This window comes from Salvelinus alpinus, chromosome 3 (assembly GCF_045679555.1).
Source record: "Salvelinus alpinus chromosome 3, SLU_Salpinus.1, whole genome shotgun sequence".
NCBI lineage: Eukaryota > Metazoa > Chordata > Actinopteri > Salmoniformes > Salmonidae > Salvelinus > Salvelinus alpinus.
The window spans coordinates 110,316,216-110,341,342 of NC_092088.1; the positions used below are offsets into that span (position 1 = coordinate 110,316,216).

At 47.6% G+C, this 25,127-nt stretch overlaps 1 protein-coding gene across 1 annotated transcript in view; it reads right to left on the reverse strand.

Moving 5' to 3' along the window:
• LOC139569899 (ankyrin-3-like) overlaps window positions 1-25,127 on the reverse strand; it is a 195,762-nt gene that overhangs the window by 118,754 nt on the left and 51,881 nt on the right. Inside the window, exons 2-3 of the mRNA XM_071391224.1 lie at window positions 12,965-13,066; window positions 10,231-10,329 (exon numbers count right to left, since the gene is read on the reverse strand). Of these exons, the coding sequence (XP_071247325.1) occupies window positions 10,231-10,329; window positions 12,965-13,066 (201 nt within the window). The remainder of the gene's footprint in view (window positions 1-10,230; window positions 10,330-12,964; window positions 13,067-25,127) is intronic.

Consider the following 25,127-nt stretch of genomic DNA (forward strand, 5'->3'; position numbering starts at 1 on the left):
CTAACATCCTCTACATATAACTGTTCTGTTACTTCCTCTAACATCCTCTACATATAACTGTTCTGTTACTTCCTCTAACCACCTCTACATATAACTGTTCTGTTACTTCCTCTAACATCCTCTACATATAACTGTTATGTTACTTCCTCTAACATCCTCTACATATAACTGTTCTGTTACTTCCTCTAGCACCCTCTACATATAACTGTTCTGTTACTTCCTCTAACATCCTCTACATATAACTGTTCTGTTACTTCCTCTAACATCCTCTACATATAACTGTTCTGTTACTTCCTCTAGCATCCTCTACATATAACTGTTCTGTTACTTCCTCGAACACCCTCTACATATAACTGTTCTGTTACTTCCTCTAACATCCTCTACATATAACTGTTCTGTTACTTCCTCTAACATCCTCTACATATAACTGTTCTGTTACTTCCTCTAACATCCTCTACATATAACTGTTCTGTTACTTCCTCTAGCATCCTCTACATATAACTGTTCTGTTACTTCCTCTAACATCCTCTACATATAACTGTTCTGTTACTTCCTCTAGCATCCTCTACATATAACTGTTCTGTTACTTCCTCGAACACCCTCTACATATAACTGTTCTGTTACTTCCTCTAACACCCTCTACATATAACTGTTCTGTTACTTCCTCTAGCATCCTCTACATATAACTGTTCTGTTACTTCCTCTAACATCCTCTACATATAACTGTTCTGTTACTTCCTCTAACACCCTCTACATGTAACTGTTCTGTTACTTCCTCTAACATCCTCTACATATAACTGTTCTGTTACCTCCTCTAACATCCTCTACATATAACTGTTCTGTTACTTCCTCTAACATCCTCTACATATAACTGTTCTGTTACTTCCTCCAGCATCCTCTACATATAACTGTTCTGTTACTTCCTCGAACACCCTCTACATATAACTGTTCTGTTACTTCCTCTAGCATCCTCTACATATAACTGTTCTGTTACTTCCTCTAACATCCTCTACATATAACTGTTCTGTTACTTCCTCTAGCATCCTCTACATATAACTGTTCTGTTACTTCCTCTAACATCCTCTACATATAACTGTTCTGTTACTTCCTCTAACATCCTCTACATATAACTGTTCTGTTACTTCCTCTAACATCCTCTACATATAACTGTTCTGTTACTTCCTCTAACATCCTCTACATATAACTGTTCTGTTACTTCCTCCAGCATCCTCTACATATAACTGTTCTGTTACTTCCTCTAACACCCTCTACATATAACTGTTCTGTTACTTCCTCTAGCATCCTCTACATATAACTGTTCTGTTACTTCCTCCAGCATCCTCTACATATAACTGTTCTGTTACTTCCTCTAACACCCTCTACATATAACTGTTCTGTTACTTCCTCTAGCATCCTCTACATATAACTGTTCTGTTACTTCCTCCAGCATCCTCTACATATAACTGTTCTGTTACTTCCTCCAGCATCCTCTACATATAACTGTTCTGTTACTTCCTCTAACACCCTCTACATATAACTGTTCTGTTACCTCCTCTAACATCCTCTACATATAACTGTTCTGTTACTTCCTCTAACATCCTCTACATATAACTGTTCTGTTACTTCCTCTAACATCCTCTACATATAACTGTTCTGTTACTTCCTCTAACATCCTCTACATATAACTGTTCTGTTACTTCCTCTAGCATCCTCTACATATAACTGTTCTGTTACTTCCTCTAGCACCCTCTACATATAACTGTTCTGTTACTTCCTCTAGCATCCTCTACATATAACTGTTCTGTTACTTCCTCTAGCACCCTCTACATATAACTGTTCTGTTACTTCCTCTAGCACCCTCTACATATAACTGTTCTGTTACTTCCTCTAGCACCCTCTACATATAACTGTTCTGTTACTTCCTCTAGCATCCTCTACATATAACTGTTCTGTTACTTCCTCTAGCACCCTCTACATATAACTGTTCTGTTACTTCCTCTAGCACCCTCTACATATAACTGTTCTGTTACTTCCTCTAACATCCTCTACATATAATACAGGTTGTGGCCCAAATGGCATCCTATTTCCTACATAGTGCACTACTTTTAACCGGAGCTCTATAGGGAACCATGTGGGACTCAGCCATACCATGTGTAGATACCTCTCCTTCCTCTACAGCTCCATGTCTTCCTCTAACACTACTAACCATGGGAAGATACTGCTGATGGTATAGGAGTAGAGAGTAGTAACATATACATAGACCAGGACTTCATCATAATCTAGGATCCTCTAACACTACTAACCCTGGGAACATACTGCTGATGGTATAGGAGTAGAGAGAAGTAACATAGACCAGGACTTCATCATAATCTAGGATCCTCTAACACTACTAACCCTGGGAACATACTGCTGATGGTATAGGAGTAGAGAGTAGTAACATAGACCAGGACTTCATCATAACCTAGGATCCTCTAACACTACTAACCCTGGGAACATACTGCTGATGGTATAGGAGTAGAGAGTAGTAACATAGACCAGGACTTCATCATAATCTAGGATCCTCTAACACTACTAACCCTGGGAACATACTGCTGATGGTATAGGAGTAGAGAGTAGTAACATAGACCAGGACTTCATCATAATCTAGGATCCTCTAACACTACTAACCCTGGGAACATACTGCTGATGGTATAGGAGTAGAGAGTAGTAACATAGACCAGGACTTCATCATAATCTAGGATCCTCTAACACTACTAACCCTGGGAACATACTGCTGATGGTATAGGAGTAGAGAGTAGTAACATATACATAGACAATGATCCGTGCTGAGACAGCATGGTACTGCCAACTCTCTGCTCTGATAGGCTGAGACAGCATGGTACTGCCGACTCTCTGCTCTGATAGGCTGAGACAGCATGGTACTGCCGACTCTCTGCTCTGATAGGCTGAGACAGCATGGTACTGCCGACTCTCTGCTCTGATAGGCTGAGACAGAATGGTACTGCCAACTCTCTGCTCTGATAGGCTGAGACAGCATGGTACTGCCGACTCTCTGCTCTGATAGGCTGAGACAGCACTGTACTGCCGACTCTCTGTTCTGATAGGCTGAGACAGCATGGTACTGCCGGCTCTCTGCTCTGATAGGCTGAGACAGCCTGGTACTGCCGACTCTCTGCTCTGATAGGCTGAGACAGCATATTACTGCCGGCTCTCTCTCAGCTCTCTGATAGGCCCATTAATATGATGGCACAGCTCTCTGATAGGCCCATTCATATGATGTCACAGCTTTAACTCAGCTCTCTGATAGGCCAATTAACTGTGTTGTGAACAACATAGACACATTCTGCATCCCAAATAGCATCCTATTCTCTATGTAGTGCAATCCCTACAACTCCTCCCTATAGGCTACCAGTCAGGGCTCCTCCCTACAACTCCTCCCTATAGGCTACCAGTCAGGGCTCCTCCCTACAACTCCTCCCTATAGGCTACCAGTCAGGGCTCCTCCCTACAACTCCTCCCTATAGACTACCAGTCAGGGCTCCTCCCTCCATCCTCCCTATAGGCTACCAGTCAGGGCTCCTCCCTCCATCCTCCCTATAGGCTACCAGTCAGGGCTCCTCCCTACAACTCCTCCCTATAGGCTACCAGTCAGGGCTCCTCCCTACAACTCCTCCCTATAGGCTACCAGTCAGGGCTCGTCCCTACATCCTCCCTATAGGCTACCAGTCAGGGCTCCTCCCCCCATCCTCCCTATAGGCTACCAGTCAGGGACAGACTCCTCCCTCCATCCTCCCTATAGGCTACCAGTCAGGGCTCCTCCCTACAACTCCTCCCTATAGGCTACCAGTCAGGGCTCCTCCCTACATCCTCCCTATAGGCTACCAGTCAGGGCTCCTCCTTACAACTCCTCCCTATAGGCTACCAGTCAGGGCTCCTCCCTACAACTCCTCCCTATAGGCTACCAGTCAGGGCTCCTCCCTACATCCTCCCTATAGGCTACCAGTCAGGGCTACTCCCTACAACTCCTCCCTATAGGCTACCAGTCAGGGCTCCTCCCTACAACTCCTCCCTATAGGCTACCAGTCAGGGCTCCTCCCTACATCCTCCCTATAGGCTACCAGTCAGGGCTCCTCCCTACAACTCCTCCCTATAGGCTACCAGTCAGGGCTCCTCCCTACAACCTCCCTATAGGCTACCAGTCAGGGCTCCTCTTTACAACTCCTCCCTATAGGCTACCAGTCAGGGCTCCTCCCTACATCCTCCCTATAGGCTACCAGTCAGGGCTCCTCCCTACAACTCCTCCCTATAGGCTACCAGTCAGGGCTCCTCCCTACAACTCCTCCCTATAGGCTACCAGTCAGGGCTCTTCCCTACAACTCCTCCCTATAGGCTACCAGTCAGGGCTCCTCCCTACATCCTCCCTATAGGCTACCAGTCAGGGCTCCTCCCTACAACTCCTCCCTATAGGCTACCAGTCAGGGCTCCTCCCTACATCCTCCCTATAGGCTACCAGTCAGGGCTCCTCCCTACATCCTCCCTATAGGCTACCAGTCAGGGCTCCTCCCTACAACTCCTCCCTATAGGCTACCAGTCAGGGCTCCTCCCTACAACTCCTCCCTATAGGCTACCAGTCAGGGCTCCTCCCTACATCCTCCCTATAGGCTACCAGTCAGGGCTCCTCCCTACATCCTCCCTATAGGCTACCAGTCAGGGACAGACTCCCTCCATCCTCCCTATAGGCTACCAGTCAGGGTTCCTCCCTACATCCTCCCTATAGGCTACCAGTCAGGGCTCCTCCCTACAACTCCTCCCTATAGGCTACCAGTCAGGGCTCCTCCCCCCATTCTCCCTATAGGCTACCAGTCAGGGCTCCTCCCTCCATCCTCCCTATAGGCTACCAGTCAGGGCTCCTCCCTACAACTCCTCCCTATAGGCTACCAGTCAGGGCTCCTCCCTACATCCTCCCTATAGGCTACCAGTCAGGGCTCCTCCCTACAACTCCTCCCTATAGGCTACCAGTCTGGGCTCCTCCCTACAACTCCTCCCTATAGGCTACCAGTCAGGGACAGACTCCATCCATCCTCCCTATAGGCTACCAGTCAGGGCTCCTCCCGCCATCCTCCCTATAGGCTACCAGTCAGGGCTCCTCCCTACATCTCCTCCCTATAGGCTACCAGTCAGGGCTCCTCCCTACAACTCCTCCCTATAGGCTACCAGTCAGGGCTCCTCCCTCCATCCTCCCTATAGGCTACCAGTCAGGGCTCCTCCCTACATCTCCTCCCTATAGGCTACCAGTCAGGGCTCCTCCCTACATCTCCTCCCTATAGGCTACCAGTCAGGGCTCCTCCCTACAACTCCTCCCTATAGGCTACCAGTCAGGGCTCGTCCCTACATCCTCCCTATAGGCTACCAGTCAGGGCTCCTCCCCCCATCCTCCCTATAGGCTACCAGTCAGGGCTCCTCCCCCCATCCTCCCTATAGGCTACCAGTCAGGGACAGACTCCTCCCTCCATCCTCCCTATAGGCTACCAGTCAGGGCTCCTCCCTACAACTCCTCCCTATAGGCTACCAGTCAGGGCTCCTCCCTACATCCTCCCTATAGGCTACCAGTCAGGGCTCCTCCTTACAACTCCTCCCTATAGGCTACCAGTCAGGGCTCCTCCCTACAACTCCTCCCTATAGGCTACCAGTCAGGGCTCCTCCCTACATCCTCCCTATAGGCTACCAGTCAGGGCTACTCCCTACAACTCCTCCCTATAGGCTACCAGTCAGGGCTCCTCCCTACAACTCCTCCCTATAGGCTACCAGTCAGGGCTCCTCCCTACATCCTCCCTATAGGCTACCAGTCAGGGCTCCTCCCTACAACTCCTCCCTATAGGCTACCAGTCAGGGCTCCTCCCTACAACCTCCCTATAGGCTACCAGTCAGGGCTCCTCCCTACAACTCCTCCCTATAGGCTACCAGTCAGGGCTCCTCTTTACAACTCCTCCCTATAGGCTACCAGTCAGGGCTCCTCCCTACATCCTCCCTATAGGCTACCAGTCAGGGCTCCTCCCTACAACTCCTCCCTATAGGCTACCAGTCAGGGCTCCTCCCTACAACTCCTCCCTATAGGCTACCAGTCAGGGCTCTTCCCTACAACTCCTCCCTATAGGCTACCAGTCAGGGCTCCTCCCTACATCCTCCCTATAGGCTACCAGTCAGGGCTCCTCCCTACAACTCCTCCCTATAGGCTACCAGTCAGTGCTCCTCCCTACATCCCCCCTATATTCTACCAGTCAGGGCTCCTCCCTACATCCTCCCTATAGGCTACCAGTCAGGGCTCCTCCCTACAACACCTCCCTATAGGCTACCAGTCAGGGCTCCTCCCTACAACTCCTCCCTATAGGCTACCAGTCAGGGCTCCTCCCTACATCCTCCCTATAGGCTACCAGTCAGGGCTCCTCCCTACATCCTCCCTATAGGCTACCAGTCAGGGACAGACTCCCTCCATCCTCCCTATAGGCTACCAGTCAGGGTTCCTCCCTACATCCTCCCTATAGGCTACCAGTCAGGGCTCCTCCCTACAACTCCTCCCTATAGGCTACCAGTCAGGGCTCCTCCCCCCATTCTCCCTATAGGCTACCAGTCAGGGCTCCTCCCTCCATCCTCCCTATAGGCTACCAGTCAGGGCTCCTCCCTACAACTCCTCCCTATAGGCTACCAGTCAGGGCTCCTCCCTACATCCTCCCTATAGGCTACCAGTCAGGGCTCCTCCCTACAACTCCTCCCTATAGGCTACCAGTCTGGGCTCCTCCCTACAACTCCTCCCTATAGGCTACCAGTCAGGGACAGACTCCATCCATCCTCCCTATAGGCTACCAGTCAGGGCTCCTCCCGCCATCCTCCCTATAGGCTACCAGTCAGGGCTCCTCCCTACATCTCCTCCCTATAGGCTACCAGTCAGGGCTCCTCCCTACAACTCCTCCCTATAGGCTACCAGTCAGGGCTCCTCCCTCCATCCTCCCTATAGGCTACCAGTCAGGGCTCCTCCCTACATCTCCTCCCTATAGGCTACCAGTCAGGGCTCCTCCCTACATCTCCTCCCTATAGGCTACCAGTCAGGGCTCCTCCCTACAACTCCTCCCTATAGGCTACCAGTCAGGGCTCCTCCCTACATCCTCCCTATAGGCTACCAGTCAGGGCTCCTCCCTACAACTCCTCCCTATAGGCTACCAGTCAGGGCTCCTCCCTACATCCTCCTCCCTATAGGCTACCAGTCAGGGCTCCTCCCTACAACTCCTCCCTATAGGCTACCAGTCAGGGCTCCTCCCTACATCCTCCCTATAGGCTACCAGTCAGGGCTCCTCCCTACAACTCCTCCCTATAGGCTACCAGTCAGGGCTCCTCCCTACATCCTCCCTATAGGCTACCAGTCAGGGCTCCTCCCTACATCCTCCCTATAGGCTACCAGTCAGGGCTCCTCCCTACAACTCCTCCCTATAGGCTACCAGTCAGGGCTCCTCCCTACAACTCCTCCCGATAGGCTACCAGTCAGGGCTCCTCCCTACAACTCCTCCCTATAGGCTACCAGTCAGGGCTCCTCCCTACATCCTCCCTATAGGCTACCAGTCAGGGCTCCTCCCTACAACTCCTCCCTATAGGCTACCAGTCAGGGCTCCTCCCTCCATCCTCCCTATAGGCTACCAGTCAGGGCTCCTCCCTCCATCCTCCCTATAGGCTACCAGTCAGGGCTCCTCCCTACAACTCCTCCCTATAGGCTACCAGTCAGGGCTCCTCCCTACAACTCCTCCCTATAGGCTACCAGTCAGGGCTCCTCCCTACAACTCCTCCCTATAGGCTACCAGTCAGGGCTCCTCCCTCCATCCTCCCTATAGGCTACCAGTCGGGGCTCCTCCCTACATCCTCCCTATAGGCTACCAGTCAGGGCTCCTCCCTACAACTCCTCCCTATAGGCTACCAGTCAGGGCTCCTCCCTACATCCTCCCTATAGGCTACCAGTCAGGGACAGACTCCATCCATCCTCCCTATAGGCTACCAGTCAGGGCTCCTCCCTCCATCCTCCCTATAGGCTACCAGTCAGGGCTCCTCCCTACAACTCCTCCCTATAGGCTACCAGTCAGGGCTCCTCCCTACAACTCCTCCCTATAGGCTACCAGTCAGGGCTCCTCCCTCCATCCTCCCTATAGGCTACCAGTCAGGGCTCCTCCCTACATCTCCTCCCTATAGGCTACCAGTCAGGGCTCCTCCCTACATCCTCCCTATAGGCTACCAGTCAGGGCTCCTCCCTACAACTCCTCCCTATAGGCTACCAGTCAGGGCTCCTCCCTACAACTCCTCCCTATAGGCTACCAGTCAGGGCTCCTCCCTACATCATCCCTATAGGCTACCAGTCAGGGCTCCTCCCTACATCCTCCCTATAGGCTACCAGTCAGGGCTCCTCCCTACAACTCCTCCCTATAGGCTACCAGTCAGGGCTCCTCCCTACATCCTCCCTATAGGCTACCAGTCAGGGCTCCTCCCTACATCCTCCCTATAGACTACCAGTCAGGGCTCCTCCCTACAACTCCTCCCTATAGGCTACCAGACAGGGCTCCTCCCTACAACTCCTCCCTATAGGCTACCAGTCAGGGCTCCTCCCTACAACTCCTCCCTATAGGCTACCAGTCAGGGCTCCTCCATACAACTCCTCCCGATAGGCTACCAGTCAGGGCTCCTCCCTACATTCTCCCTATAGGCTACCAGTCAGGACTCCTCCCTACAACTCCTCCCTATAGGCTACCAGTCAGGGCTCCTCCCTACAACTCCTCCCTATAGGCTACCAGTCAGGGCTCCTCCCTACATCCTCCCTATAGGCTACCAGTCAGGGCTCCTCCCTACATCCTCCCTATAGGCTACCAGTCAGGGCTCCTCCCTACATCCTCCCTATAGGCTACCAGTCAGGACTCCTCCCTACAACTCCTCCCTATAGGCTACCAGTCAGGGCTCCTCCCTACAACTCCTCCCTATAGGCTACCAGTCAGGGCTCCTCCCTACATCCTCCCTATAGGCTACCAGTCAGGGCTCCTCCCTACATCCTCCCTATAGGCTACCAGTCAGGGCTCCTCCCTACATCCTCCCTATAGGCTACCAGTCAGGGCTCCTCCCTACAACTCCTCCCTATAGGCTACCAGTCAGGGCTCCTCCCTCCATCCTCCCTATAGGCTACCAATCAGGGCTCCTCCTTACAACTCCTCCCTATAGGCTACCAGTCAGGGCTCCTCCCTACAACTCCTCCCTATAGGCTACCAGTCAGGGCTCCTCCCCCCATCCTCCCTATAGGCTACCAGTCAGGGACAGACTCCTCCCTCCATCCTCCCTATAGGCTACCAGTCAGGGCTCCTCCCTACAACTCCTCCCTATAGGCTACCAGTCAGGGCTCCTCCCTCCATCCTCCCTATAGGCTACCAGTCAGGGCTCCTCCCTACATCCTCCCTATAGGCTACCAGTCAGGGCTCCTCCCTACATCCTCCCTATAGGCTACCAGTCAGGGCTCCTCCCTCCATCCTCCCTATAGGCTACCAGTCAGGGCTCCTCCCTACAACTCCTCCCTATAGGCTACCAGTCAGGGCTCCTCCCTACAACTCCTCCCTATAGGCTACCAGTCAGGGCTCCTCCCTACAACTCCTCCCTATAGGCTACCAGTCAGGGCTCCTCCCTACAACTCCTGCCTATAGGCTACCAGTCAGGGCTCCTCCCTACAACTCCTCCCTATAGGCTACCAGTCAGGGCTCCTCCCTACAACTCCTCCCTATAGGCTACCAGTCAGGGCTCCTCCTTACAACTCCTCCCTATAGGCTACCAGTCAGGGCTCCTCCCTACAACTCCTCCCTATAGGCTACCAGTCAGGGACAGACTCCTCCCCCATCCTCCCTATAGGCTACCAGTCAGGGACAGACTCCTCCCCCCATCCTCCCTATAGGCTACCAGGCAGGGCTCCTCCCTCCATCCTCCCTATAGGCTACCAGTCAGGGACAGACTCCTCCCCCCATCCTCCCTATAGGCTACCAGGCAGGGCTCCTCCCTCCATCCTCCCTATAGGTTACCAGTCAGGGACAGACTCCTCCCTCCATCCTCCCTATAGGTTACCAGTCAGGGACAGACTCCTCCCTCCATCCTCCCTATAGGTTACCAGTCAGGGCTCCTCCTATCTTATTATCCATCTTCTCAGAGGAGGGGGGCGGGGCTAACCTTAGTTGCAGCGTCCACATTGGCTCCCAGCTTGATGAGTTTTGTGACCACCTCGGCATGGCCCTCTTTAGAGGCCAGATGGAGGGCGTTGAGGCCATTCTACAGGAGGAGAATACAGAGAGAGAGAGGTGAACACAGACTCTTTAGAGGCCAGATGGAGGGCGTTGAGGCCATTCTACAGGAGGAGAATACAGAGAGAGAGAGGTGAACACAGACTCTTTAGAGGCCAGATGGAGGGCGTTGAGGCCATTCTACAGGAGGACAGAGAATACAGAGAGAGAGGTGAACACAGACTCTTTAGAGGCCAGATGGAGGGCGTTGAGGCCATTCTACAGGAGGACAGAGAATACAGAGAGAGAGAGGTGAACACAGACTCTTTAGAGGCCAGATGGAGGGCGTTGAGGCCATTCTACAGGAGGAGAATACAGAGAGAGAGAGGTGAACACAGACTCTTTAGAGGCCAGATGGAGGGCGTTGAGGCCATTCTACAGGAGGACAGAGAATACAGAGAGATAGAGGTGAACACAGACTCTTTAGAGGCCAGATGGAGGGCGTTGAGGCCATTCTACAGGAGGACAGAGAATACAGAGAGAGAGAGGTGAACACAGACTCTTTAGAGGCCAGATGGAGGGCGTTGAGGCCATTCTACAGGAGGACAGAGAATACAGAGAGAGAGAGGTGAACACAGACTCTTTAGAGGCCAGATGGAGGGCGTTGAGGCCATTCTACAGGAGGACAGAGAATACAGAGAGAGAGAGGTGAACACAGACTCTTTAGAGGCCAGATGGAGGGCGTTGAGGCCATTCTACAGGAGGAGAATACAGAGAGATAGAGGTGAACACAGACTCTTTAGAGGCCAGATGGAGGGCGTTGAGGCCATTCTACAGGAGGAGAATACAGAGAGAGAGAGGTGAACACATACTCTTTAGAGGCCAGATGGAGGGCGTTGAGGCCATTCTACAGGAGGACAGAGAATACAGAGAGAGAGAGGTGAACACAGACTCTTTAGAGGCCAGATGGAGGGCGTTGAGGCCATTCTACAGGAGGACAGAGAATACAGAGAGAGAGAGGTGAACACAGACTCTTTAGAGGCCAGATGGAGGGCGTTGAGGCCATTCTACAGGAGGAGAATACAGAGAGATAGAGGTGAACACAGACTCTTTAGAGGCCAGATGGAGGGCGTTGAGGCCATTCTACAGGAGGACAGAGAATACAGAGAGAGAGAGGTGAACACAGACTCTTTAGAGGCCAGATGGAGGGCGTTGAGGCCATTCTACAGGAGGACAGAGAATACAGAGAGAGAGAGGTGAACACAGACTCTTTAGAGGCCAGATGGAGGGTGTTGAGGCCATTCTACAGGAGGACAGAGAATACAGAGAGAGAGAGGTGAACACAGACTCTTTAGAGGCCAGATGGAGGGCGTTGAGGCCATTCTACAGGAGGAGAATACAGAGAGAAGAGGTGAACACAGACTCTTTAGAGGCCAGATGGAGGGCGTTGAGGCCATTCTACAGGAGGACAGAGAATACAGAGAGATAGAGGTGAACACAGACTCTTTAGAGGCCAGATGGAGGGCGTTGAGGCCATTCTACAGTTGGACAGAGAATACAGAGAGAGAGAGGTGAACACAGACTCTTTAGAGGCCAGATGGAGGGCGTTGAGGCCATTCTACAGGAGGAGAATACAGAGAGAGAGAGGTGAACACAGACTCTTTAGAGGCCAGATGGAGGGCGTTGAGGCCATTCTACAGGAGGAGAATACAGAGAGAGAGAGGTGAACACAGACTCTTTAGAGGCCAGATGGAGGGCGTTGAGGCCATTCTACAGGAGGAGAATACAGAGAGAGAGAGGTGAACACAGACTCTTTAGAGGCCAGATGGAGGGCGTTGAGGCCATTCTACAGGAGGAGAATACAGAGAGAGAGAGGTGAACACAGACTCTTTAGAGGCCAGATGGAGGGCGTTGAGGCCATTCTACAGGAGGAGAATACAGAGAGAGAGAGGTGAACACAGACTCATCAGGACCTATGGATTATCAATACCAGAACTAACATTTACAAATAACTAATATAGTTTAGGAGCTGGGTTTCACTGAGGTGATTTCCTCCATATCAGAACTAACATTTACAAATAACTAATATAGTTTAGGGGCTGGGTTTCACTGAGGTGATTTCCCAAAAAAGCGGAGGGAGTTGACTATCTGACGTGGTTGGGTTAGGGGTCAGAGCTTAGGGGTCAGAGTTTAGGGGTTAGGGGTCAGAGCTTAGGAGTTAGGGGTCAGCGTTTAGGGGTTAGGGGTCAGAGCTTAGGGGTCAGAGCTTAGGGGTTAGGGGTCAGAGCTTAGGGGTTAGGGGTCAGAGTTTAGGGGTTAGGGGTCAGAGTTTAGGAGTTAGGGGTCAGAGTTTAGGGGTTAGGGGTCAGAGTTTAGGGGTCAGAGCTTAGGGGTTAGGGGTCAGAGCTTAGGGGTTAGGGGTCAGAGCTTAGGGATTAGGGGTCAGAGCTTAGGGGTTAGGGGTCAGAGCTTAGGGGTTAGGGGTCAGAGTTTAGGGATTAGGGGTCAGAGTTTAGGGGTTAGGGGTCAGAGCTTAGGGGTTAGGGGTCAGGGCTTAGGGGTTAGGGGTCAGGGGACATGGTTAGGGAATGACCCGGTGACAGTTGTTGATTTGAAACTCTAGTTTGAAACTCTAGTCTAGATGGTTAGGTTTTAGGGGTCAGGGGTCATGGTTAGGGACTAACCTGGTTACAGATGTTGATTTCGACCCCCGTCTTCAGGTAATCCAAAGCCTTCTCTAGGTTCCCTGCCCGGGCTGCTCTCAAGTAGCTGGCATTACTGTCAATCTGGAACACACAGAGATCACCTAGGTTACTATCTACACTGACTGGACAAAACATTAGTACCCCACGTATACTGCATTCAAACACACAGATCACCTAGGTTACTATCTACACTGACTGGACAAAACATTAGTACCCCACGTATACTGCATTCAAACACACAGATCACCTAGGTTACTATCTACACTGACTGGACAAAACATTAGTACCCCACGTATACTGCATTCAAACACACAGAGATCACCTAGGTTACTATCTACACTGACTGGACAAAACATTAGTACCCCACGTATACTGCAGTCAAACACACAGAGATCACCTAGGTTACTATCTACACTGACTGGACAAAACATTAGTACCCCACGTATACTGCATTCAAACACACAGAGATCACCTAGGTTACTATCTACACTGACTGGACAAAACATTAGTACCCCACGTATACTGCAGTCAAACACACAGAGATCACCTAGGTTACTATCTACACTGACTGGACAAAACATTAGTACCCCACGTATACTGCAGTCAAACACACAGAGATCACCTAGGTTACTATCTACACTCACTGGACAAAACATTAGTACCCCACGTATACTGCAGTCAAACACACAGAGATCACCTAGGTTACTATCTACACTGACTGGTTAGTTAGTTCACCATGTATAACAGACAGTAGTCCCTGATTAACAGACAGTAGTCCCTGATTAACAGCCAGTAGTCCCTGATTAACAGGCAGTAGTCCCTGATTAACATACATTAGTCCCTGATTAACAGACAGTAGTCCCTGATTAACAGACAGTAGTCCCTGATTAACAGACAGTAGTCCCTGATTAACATGCAGTAGTCCCTGATGAACCGGCAGTAGTTCCTGCTGCTGTTATACAGTACCTCGGCTACGTGCCAGGAAGACAGACAGAGAGACAGATGCCATGCCAACATTATAGCTGGCCCTGTGCACTGTTTGTCTGATAGATAGGCTATATTAGCATTGTGCAGATACAGCACATTACTGAGTGTTGTTTTGGAGAATATGAGTCAAATATGGGCAGTAAACAGTAAGTTGTTATGGAGAATGTGAGTAATATCTGGGCTGGAAACAGATCTGGGCTGTAAACAGATAGTAATATCTGGGCTGGAAACAGATAGTAATATCTGGGCTGTAAACAGATAGTAATATCTGGGCTGGAAACAGATCTGGGCTGTAAACAGATAGTAATATCTGGGCTGTAAACAGATAGTAATATCTGGGCTGTAAACAGATAGTAATATCTGGGCTGGAAACAGATAGTAATATCTGGGCTGTAAACAGATAGTAATATCTGGGCTATAAACAGATAGTAATATCTGGGCTGTAAACAGATAGTAATATCTGGGCTGTAAACAGATAGTAATATCTGGGCTGTAAACAGATAGTAATATCTGGGCTGTAAACAGATAGTAATATCTGGGCTGTAAACAGATAGTAATATCTGGGCTATAAACAGATAGTAATATCTGGGCTGTAAACAGATAGTAATATCTGGGCTGTAAACAGATAGTAATATCTGGGCTGGAAACAGATAGTAATATCTGGGCTGTAAACAGATAGTAATATCTGGGCTATAAACAGATAGTAATATCTGGGCTGTAAACAGATAGTAATATCTGGGCTGGAAACAGATAGTAATATCTGGACTGTAAACAGATAGTAATATCTGGGCTGTAAACGGATAGTAATATCTGGGCTGTAAACAGATAGTAATATCTGGGCTGTAAACAGATAGTAATATCTGGGCTGTAAACAGATAGTAATATCTGGGCTGTAAATGGATAGTAATATCTGGGCTGTAAACAGATAGTAATATCTGGGCTGTAAATGGATAGTAATATATGGACTGTAAACAGATAGTAATATATGGACTGTAAACAGATAGTAATATCTGGGCTGTAAACAGATAGTCATATCTGGGCTGGAAACAGATAGTAATATCTGGACTGTAAACAGATAGTAATATCTGGGCTGTAAACGGATAGTAATATCTGGGCTGTAAACAGATAGTAATATCTGGGCTGTAAACAGATAGTAATATCTGGGCTGTAAACAGATAGTAATATCTGGGCTGTAAATGGATAGTAATATCTGGGCTGTAAACAGATAGTAATATCTGGGCTGTAAACGGATAGTAATATCTGGGCTGGAAACAGATAGTAATATATGGACTGTAAACAGATAGTAATATCTGGGCTGTAAACAGATAGTAATATCTGGGCTGTAAACAGATAGTCATATCTGGGCTGTAAACAGATAGTAATATCTGGGCTGTAAACAGATAGTAATATCTGGGCTGGAAACAGATAGTAATATCTGGGCTGTAAACAGATAGTAATATCTGGGCTGTAAACAGTAATATCTGGGCTGTAAGGTGTGTCTCTCTGATCTGATGTTGGTGCAGTGCCGTAGTGTAGTAATGATTTCTGATCCTGACACACCCTAGTCACACACACACACACACACACACATTCACACACACCACACACACACGCCACACACACCACAGGCAGCAGGCAGTCTGCACACACATGCCCCCCCCCCCCCCCCCCCCCCCACAGCCTGAGCGTCTGCAGTCTGAAGCTGATAAGCTGATAAATATAGCTGAGTCCCCAGAATGCTTCATGAGGTTACACAGCACAAACTAAAGGAGGTTACTGTCTCTGTAGTATGTTACACTAGAGGAGGTTACTGTCTCTGTAGTATGTTAAACTAGAGGAGGTTACTGTCTCTGTAGTATGTTACACTAGAGGAGGTTACTGTCTCTGTAGTATGTTACACTAGAGGAGGTTGTCTGTAGAATGTTACACTAGAGGAGGTTACTGCCTCTGTAGTATGTTACACTAGAGGAGGTTACTGTCTCTGTAGTATGTTACACTAGAGGAGGTTACTGTCTCTGTAGTATGTTAAACTAGAGGAGGTTACTGTCTCTGTAGTATGTTACACTAGAGGAGGTTACTGTCTCTGTAGTATGTTAAACTAGAGGAGGTTACTGTCTCTGTAGTATGTTACACTAGAGGAGGTTACTGTCTCTGTAGTATGTTACACTAGAGGAGGTTACTGTCTCTGTAGTATGTTACACTAGAGGAGGTTAATGTCTCTGTAGTATGTTACACTAGAGGAGGTTACTGTCTCTGTAGTATGTTACACTAGAGGAGGTTACTGTCTCTGTAGTATGTTAAACTAGAGGAGGTTACTGTCTCTGTAGTATGTTACACTAGAGGAGGTTACTGTCTCTGTAGTATGTTAAACTAGAGGAGGTTACTGTCTCTGTAGTATGTTACACTAGAGGAGGTTACTGTCTCTGTAGTATGTTACACTAGAGGAGGTTACTGTCTCTGTAGTATGTTAAACTAGAGGAGGTTACTGTCTCTGTAGTATGTTACACTAGAGGAGGTTACTGTCTCTGTAGTATGTTACACTAGAGGAGGTTACTGTCTCTGTAGTATGTTACACTAGAGGAGGTTACTGTCTCTGTAGTATGTTACACTAGAGGAGGTTACTGTCTCTGTAGTATGTTACACTAGAGGAGGTTACTGTCTCTGTAGTATGTTACACTAGAGGAGGTTACTGTCTCTGTAGTATGTTACACTAGAGGAGGTTACTGTCTCTGTAGTATGTTACACTAGAGGAGGTTACTGTCTCTGTAGTATGTTAAACTAGAGGAGGTTACTGTCTCTGTAGTATGTTACACTAGAGGAGGTTACTGTCTCTGTAGTATGTTAAACTAGAGGAGGTTACTGTCTCTGTAGTATGTTAAACTAGAGGAGGTTACTGTCTCTGTAGTATGTTACACTAGAGGAGGTTACTGTCTCTGTAGTATGTTACACTAGAGGAGGTTACTGTCTCTGTAGTATGTTAAACTAGAGGAGGTTACTGTCTCTGTAGTATGTTACACTAGAGGAGGTTACTGTCTCTGTAGTATGTTACACTAGAGGAGGTTACTGTCTCTGTAGTATGTTACACTAGAGGAGGTTACTGTAGTATGTTACACTAGAGGAGGTTACTGTGTCTGTAGTATGTTACACTAGAGGAGGTTACTGTCTCTGTAGTATGTTACACTAGAGGAGGTTACTGTCTCTGTAGTATGTTACACTAGAGGAGGTTACTGTCTCTGTAGTATGTTAAACTAGAGGAGGTTACTGTCTCTGTAGTATGTTACACTAGAGGAGGTTACTGTCTCTGTAGTATGTTACACTAGAGGAGGTTACTGTCTCTGTAGTATGTTACACTAGAGGAGATTACTGTCTCTGTAGTATGTTACACTAGAGGAGGTTACTGCCTCTGTAGTATGTTACACTAGAGGAGGTTACTGTCTCTGTAGTATGTTACACTAGAGGAGGTTACTGCCTCTGTAGTATGTTACACCAGAGGAGGTTACTGTCTCTGTAGTATGTTACACTAGAGGAGGTTACTGTCTCTGTAGTATGTTAAACTAGAGGAGGTTACTGTCTCTGTAGTATGTTACACTAGAGGAGGTTACTGTCTCTGTAGTATGTTACACTAGAGGAGGTTACTGTCTCTGTAGTATGTTACACTAGAGGAGGTTACTGTAGTATGTTACACTAGATGATGTTACTGTCTCTGTAGTATGTTACACTAGAGGAGGTTACTGTCTCTGTAGTATGTTACACTAGAGGAGGTTACTGCCTCTGTAGTATGTTACACTAGAGGAGGTTACTTTCTCTGTAGTATGTTACACTAGAGGAGGTTACTGTCTCTGTAGTATGTTACACTAGAGGAGGTTACTGTCTCTGTAGTATGTTACACTAGAGGAGGTTACTGTCTCTGTAGTATGTTAAACTAGAGGAGGTTACTGTCTCTGTAGTATGTTACACTAGAGGAGGTTACTGTCTCTGTAGTATGTTACACTAGAGGAGGTTACTGTCTCTGTAGTATGTTACACTAGAGGAGGTTACTGTCTCTGTAGTATGTTACACTAGAGGAGGTTACTGTCTCTGTAGTATGTTACACTAGAGGAGGTTACTGTCTCTGTAGTATGTTACACTAGAGGAGGTTACTGTCTGTGTAGTATGTTACACTAGAGGAGGTTACTTTCTCTGTAGTATGTTACACTAGAGGAGGTTACTGTCTCTGTAGTATGTTACACTAGAGGAGGTTACTGTCTCTGTAGTATGTTACACTAGAGGAGGTTACTGTCTCTGTAGTATGTTACACTAGAGGAGGTTACTGTCTCTGTAGTATGTTAAACTAGAGGAGGTTACTGTCTCTGTAGTATGTTACACTAGAGGAGGTTACTGTCTCTGTAGTATGTTACACTAGAGGAGGTTACTGTCTCTGTAGTATGTTACACTAGAGGAGGTTACTGTCTCTGTAGTATGTTAAACTAGAGGAGGTTACTGTCTCTGTAGTATGTTACACTAGAGGAGGTTACTGTCTCTGTAGTATGTTAAACTAGAGGAGGTTACTGTCTCTGTAGTATGTTACACTAGAGGAGGTTACTGTCTCTGTAGTATGTTACACTAGAGGAGGTTACTGTCTCTGTAGTATGTTACACTATAGGAGGTTACTGTCTCTGTAGTATGTTAAACTAGAGGAGGTTACTGTCTCTGTAGTATGTTAAACTAGAGGAGGTTGTCTGTAGAATGTATGCTCCTTGGGTAACCCCCCAACCCCCCCCCCCCCCCCCCTCTTCTTTGTCTAATGGTATTCTCCTTGGGTTCTCCCCCTTCACAGGGCTGTCTCTGAGGTCAATCTGTTTAACACCTGTCCTTTCTAGAACAAACAGTGTGATGTGGAGATATGTAGAGCCTCCCTGGAGAAATAATCCCTCAGCATCTGTCTCCCCCGCCAAAGACTTCTCAAGAAAAAAGATGCCGCATTTCACAATCTACCACAGACAGTGTTCCTTTCATGCAACAGGAAACAGACAGTTGATGAAGCTCAACATCTCCTGCCATGTGGAGCGGTCCTGGAGCACCAAGTATGGGACCAAAAGGCTCCTGAACAGCTTCTACCCCCCAAGCCATCAGACTGCTGAACAGCTTCTACCCCCAAGCCATCAGACTGCTGAACAGCTTCTACCCCCAAACCATTAGACTGCTGAACAGCTTCTACCCCCAAGCCATTAGACTGCTGAACAGCTTCTACCCCCAAACCATTAGACTGCTGAACAGCTTCTACCCCCAAGCCATTAGACTGCTGAACAGCTTCTACCCCCAAGTCATTAGACTGCTGAACAGCTTATACCCCCAAGCCATTAGACTGCTGAACAGCTTCTACCCCCAAACCATCAGACTGCTGAACAGCTTCTACCACCAAGCCATCAGACTGCTGAACAGCTTCTACCCCCAAACCATTAGACTGCTGAACAGCTTCTACCCCCAAACCATCAGACTGCTGAACAGCTTCTACCCCCCAAGCCATCAGACTGCTGAACAGCTTCTACCCCCAAGCCATTAGACTGTTGTACAGCTTCTACCCCCAATCCATTAGACTGCTGAACAGCTTCTACCCCCAATCCATCAGACTGCTGAACAGCTTCTACCCCCAATCCATTAGACTGCTGAACAGCTTCTACCCCCAAGCCATTAGACTGCCGTACAGCTTCTACCCCCAATCCATTAGACTGTTGAACAGCTTCTACCCCCAATCCATTAGACTGTTGAACAGCTTCTACCCCCAATCCATTAGACTGTTGAACAGCTTCTACCCCCAATCCATTAGACTGTTGAACAGCTTCTACCCCCAATCCATTAGACTGCCGTACAGCTTCTACCCCCAATCCATTAGACTGTTGAACAGCTTCTACCCCCAAGCCATTAGACTGCCGTACAGCTTCTACCCCCAATCCATTAGACTGTTGAACAGCTTCTACCCCCAATCCATTAGACTGTTGAACAGCTTCTACCCCCAATCCATTAGACTGTTGAACAGCTTCTACCCCCAAGCCATTAGACTGTTGAACAGCTTCTACCCCCAATCCATTAGACTGTTGAACAGCTTCTACCCCCAAGCCATTAGACTGCCGTACAGCTTCTACCCCCAATCCATTAGACTGTTGAACAGCTTCTACCCCCAATCCATTAGACTGTTGAACAGCTTCTACCCCCAATCCATTAGACTGTTGAACAGCTTCTACCCCCAAACCATCAGACTGCTGAACAGCTTCTACCCCCAAGCCATCAGACTGCTGAACAGCTTCTACCCCCAAGCCATCAGACTGCTGAACAGCTTCTACCCCCAAGCCATCAGACTGCTGAACAGCTTCTACCCCCAAGCCATCAGACTGATGAACAGCTTCTACCCCCAAACCATCAGACTGCTGAACAGCTTCTACCCCCAAGCCATTAGACTGCTGAACAGCTCATCAAATGGCTTCCTGGACTCCTTTACTATTGATTTCTTTATCATATTGTTTTACACTCGGATATGCACACACACACACACACACACACACACACACACACACACACACACACACACACACACACACACACACACACACACCTGGTACCCCTGCACATTGACTCAATACTGGTACTTCCTGTATATAGCCATGTTATTACCTGGTACTCCCTGTATATAGCCATGTTATTACCTGGTACTCCCTGTATATAGCCATGTTATTACCTGGTACTCCCTGTATATAGCCATGTTATTACCTGGTACTCCCTGTATATAGCCATGTTATTACCTGGTACTCCCTGTATATAGCCATGTTATTACCTGGTACTTCCTGTATATAGACATGTTATTACCTGGTACTCCCTGTATATAGCCATGTTATTACCTGGTACTCCCTGTATATAGCCATGTTATTACCTGGTACGTCCTGTATATAGCCATGTTATTACCTGGTACGTCATGTATATAGCCAGGTTATTACCTGGAACTTCCTGTATATAGCCATGTTATTACCTGGTACGTCCTGTATATAGCCATGTTATTACCTGGAACTTCCTGTATATAGCCATGGTATTACCTGTTACGTCCTGTATATAGCCATGTTATTAACTGTAACTCCCTGTATATAGCCATGTTATTACCTGGTACTTCCTGTATATAGACATGTTATTACCTGGTACTTCCTGTATATAGACATGTTATTACCTGGTACTCCCTGTATATAGCCATGTTATTACCTGGTATGTCCTGTATATAGCCATGTTATTACCTGGTACTCCCTGTATATAGCCATGTTATTACCTGGTACTCCCTGTATATAGCCATGTTATTACCTGGTACTCCCTGTATATAGCCATGTTATTACCTGGTACCCCATGTATATAGCCATGTTATTACCTGGTACCCCTGCACATTGACGCAATACTGGTACTTCCTGTATATAGCCATGTTATTACCTGGTACCCCTAAACATCAACTCAGTACTGGTACGTCCTGTATATAGCCATGTTATTACCTGGTACCACTGCACATTGACTCAATACTGGTACTTCCTGTATATAGCCATGTTATTACCTGGTACCCCTGCACATTGACTCAATACTGGTACTTCCTGTATATAGCCATGTTATTACCTGGTACCCCTGCACATTGACTCAATACTGGTACTTCCTGTATATAGCCATGTTATTACCTGGTACCCCTGCACATTGACTTAATACTGGTACTTCCTGTATATAGCCATGATATTACCTGGTACCCCTGCACATTGACTCAATACTGGTACTTCCTGTATATAGCCATGTTATTACCTGGTACCCCTGCACATTGACTCAATACTGGTACTTCCTGTATATAGCCATGTTATTACTTGGTACCCCTGCACATTGACTAGGTACTGGTACTTCCTGTATATAGCCATGTTATTACCTGGTACCCCTGCACATTGACTCAATACTGGTACTTCCTGTATATAGCCATGTTATTACCTGGTACCCCTGCACATTGACTAGGTACTGGTACTTCCTGTATATAGCCATGTTATTACCTGGTACCCCTGCACATTGACTCAATACTGGTACTTCCTGTATATAGCCATGTTATTCAGCAGGTAGCTAGAGATCAGACCACATAAAGCATGGACCCTAACGTTTCAGCGGGTAGCTAGAGGGTAATGAGATCAGACCACATAAAGCATGGACCCTAACGTTTCAGCGGGTAGCTAGAGAATAATGAGATCAGACCACATAAAGCATGGTCCCTAATGTTTTAGCGAGTAGCTAGAGAATAATGAGATCAGACCACATAAAGCATGGACCCTAACGTTTCACCAGGTAGCTAGAGAATAATGAGATCAGACCACATAAAGCATGGACCCTAACGTTTCAGCAGGTAGCTAGAAGGTAATGAGATCAGACCACATAAAGCATGGACCCTAACGTTTCAGCAGGTAGCTAGAGAATAATGAGATCAGACCACATAAAGCATGGACCCTAACGTTTCAGCAGGTAGCTAGAGGGTAATGAGATCAGACCACATAAAGCATGGACCCTAACGTTTCAGCGAGTAGCTAGAGAATAATGAGATCAGACCACATAAAGCATGGACCCTAACGTTTCAGCAGGTAGCTAGAAGGTAATGAGATCAGACCACATAAAGCATGGACCCTAAAGTTTCAGCAGGTAGCTAGAGAATAATGAGATCAGACCACATAAAGCATGGACCCTAACGTTTCAGCAGGTAGCTAGAGAATAATGAGATCAGACCACATAAAGCATGGACCCTAACGTTTCAGCAGGTAGCTAGAGAATAATGAGATCAGACCACATAAAGCATGGACCCTAACGTTTCAGCAGGTAGCTAGAAGGTAATGAGATCAGACCACATAAAGCATGGACCCTAACGTTTCAGCAGGTAGCTAGAAGGTAATGAGATCAGACCACATAAAGCATGGACCCTAACGTTTCAGCAGGTAGCTAGAGAATAATGAGATCAGACCACATAAAGCATGGACCCTAACGTTTCAGCAGGTAGCTAGAGAATAATGAGATCAGACCACATAAAGCATGGACCCTAACGTTTCAGCAGGTAGCTAGAGAATAATGAGATCAGACCAAATAAAGCATGGACCCTAACGTTTCAGCAGGTAGCTAGAAGGTAATGAGATCAGACCACATAAAGCATGGACCCGAACGTTTCAGCAGGTAGCTAGAGAATAATGAGATCAGACCACATAAAGCATGGACCCTAACGTTTCAGCAGGTAGCTAGAGAATAATGAGATCAGACCACATAAAGCATGGACCCTAACGTTTCAGCAGGTAGCTAGAGAATAATGAGATCAGACCACATAAAGCATGGACCCTAACGTTTCAGCAGGTAGCTAGAGAATAATGAGATCAGACCACATAAAGCATGGACCCTAACGTTTCAGCAGATAGCTAGAAAATAATGAGATCAGACCACATAAAGCATGGACCCTAACGTTTCAGCAGGTAGCTAGAAGGTAATGAGATCAGACCACATAAAGCATGGACCCTAACATTTCAGCAGGTAGCTAGAGAATAATGAGATCAGACCACATAAAGCATGGACCCTAACGTTTCAGCAGGTAGCTAGAGAATAATGAGATCAGACCACATAAAGCATGGACCCTAACGTTTCAGCGGGTAGCTAGAAGGTAATGAGATCAGACCACATAAAGCATGGACCCTAACGTTTCAGCAGGTAGCTAGAAGGTAATGAGATCAGACCACATAAAGCATGGACCCTAACGTTTCAGCAGGTAGCTAGAAGGTAATGAGATCAGACCACATAAAGCATGGATCCTAACGTTTCAGCAGGTAGCTAGAAGGTAATGAGATCAGACCACATAAAGCATGGATCCTAACGTTTCAGCAGGTAGCTAGAGAATAATGAGATCAGACCACATAAAGCATGGACCCTAACGTTTCAGCAGGTAGCTAGAAGGTAATGAGATCAGACCACATAAAGCATGGACCCTAACGTTTCAGCAGGTAGCTAGAGAATAATGAGATCAGACCACATAAAGCATGGACCCTAACGTTTCAGCAAGTAGCTAGAAGGTAATGAGATCAGACCACATAAAGCATGTTATCATACCATACAGTAGATGGTTAGCATATCAACAGAGACATCAGCCATCAGACTGGGAGGTGGAGAACTACCCTAACTACCAGGAACCACCCTAACCCTAACTACCAGGAACCACCCTAACCCTAACTACCAGGAACCACCCTAACCCTAACTACCAGGAACCACCCTAACCCTAACTACCAGGAACCACCCTAACCCTAACTACCAGGAACCACCCTAACCCTAACTACCAGGAACTACACTAACCCTAACTACCAGAAACTACCAGGAACCACCCTATCACTAACTACCAGGAATTACCCTAACCATAACTACCAGGAACTACCCTAACTACCAGGAACCACCCTAACCCTAACTACCAGGAACTACCCTAACACTAACTACCAGGAACTACCCTAACCATAACTACCAGGAACTACCCTAACTACCAGGAACCACCCTAGTCCTAACTACCAGGAACTACCCTAACCCTAACTACCAGAAACTACCAGGAACCACCCTATCACTAACTACCAGGAATTACCCTAACACTAACTACCAGGATCTACCCTAACCCTAACTACCAGGAACTACCCTAACACTAACTACCAGGAACTACCCTAACCATAACTACCAGGAACTACCCTAACTACCAGGAACCACCCTAGCCCTAACTACCAGGAACTACCCTAACCCTAACTACCAGGAACAACCCTAACCCTAACTACCAGGAACTACCCTAACCCCAACTACCAGGAACTACCCTAACCATAACTACCAGGAACTACCCTAACTACCAAGAACCACCCTAACCCTAACTACCAGGAACGACCCTAACCCTAACTACCAGGAACTACCCTAACCCTAACTACCAGGAACTATCCTAACTACCAGGTGATATACACCTCTCTCCAATCTCCCTCCCACTGTAGTCAGGTGATATACACCTCTCTCCAATCTCCCTCCCACTGTAGTCAGGTGATATACACCTCTCTCCAATCTCCCTCCCACTGTAGTCAGGTGATATACATCTCTCTCCAATCTCCCTCCTACTGTAGTCAGGTGATATACACCT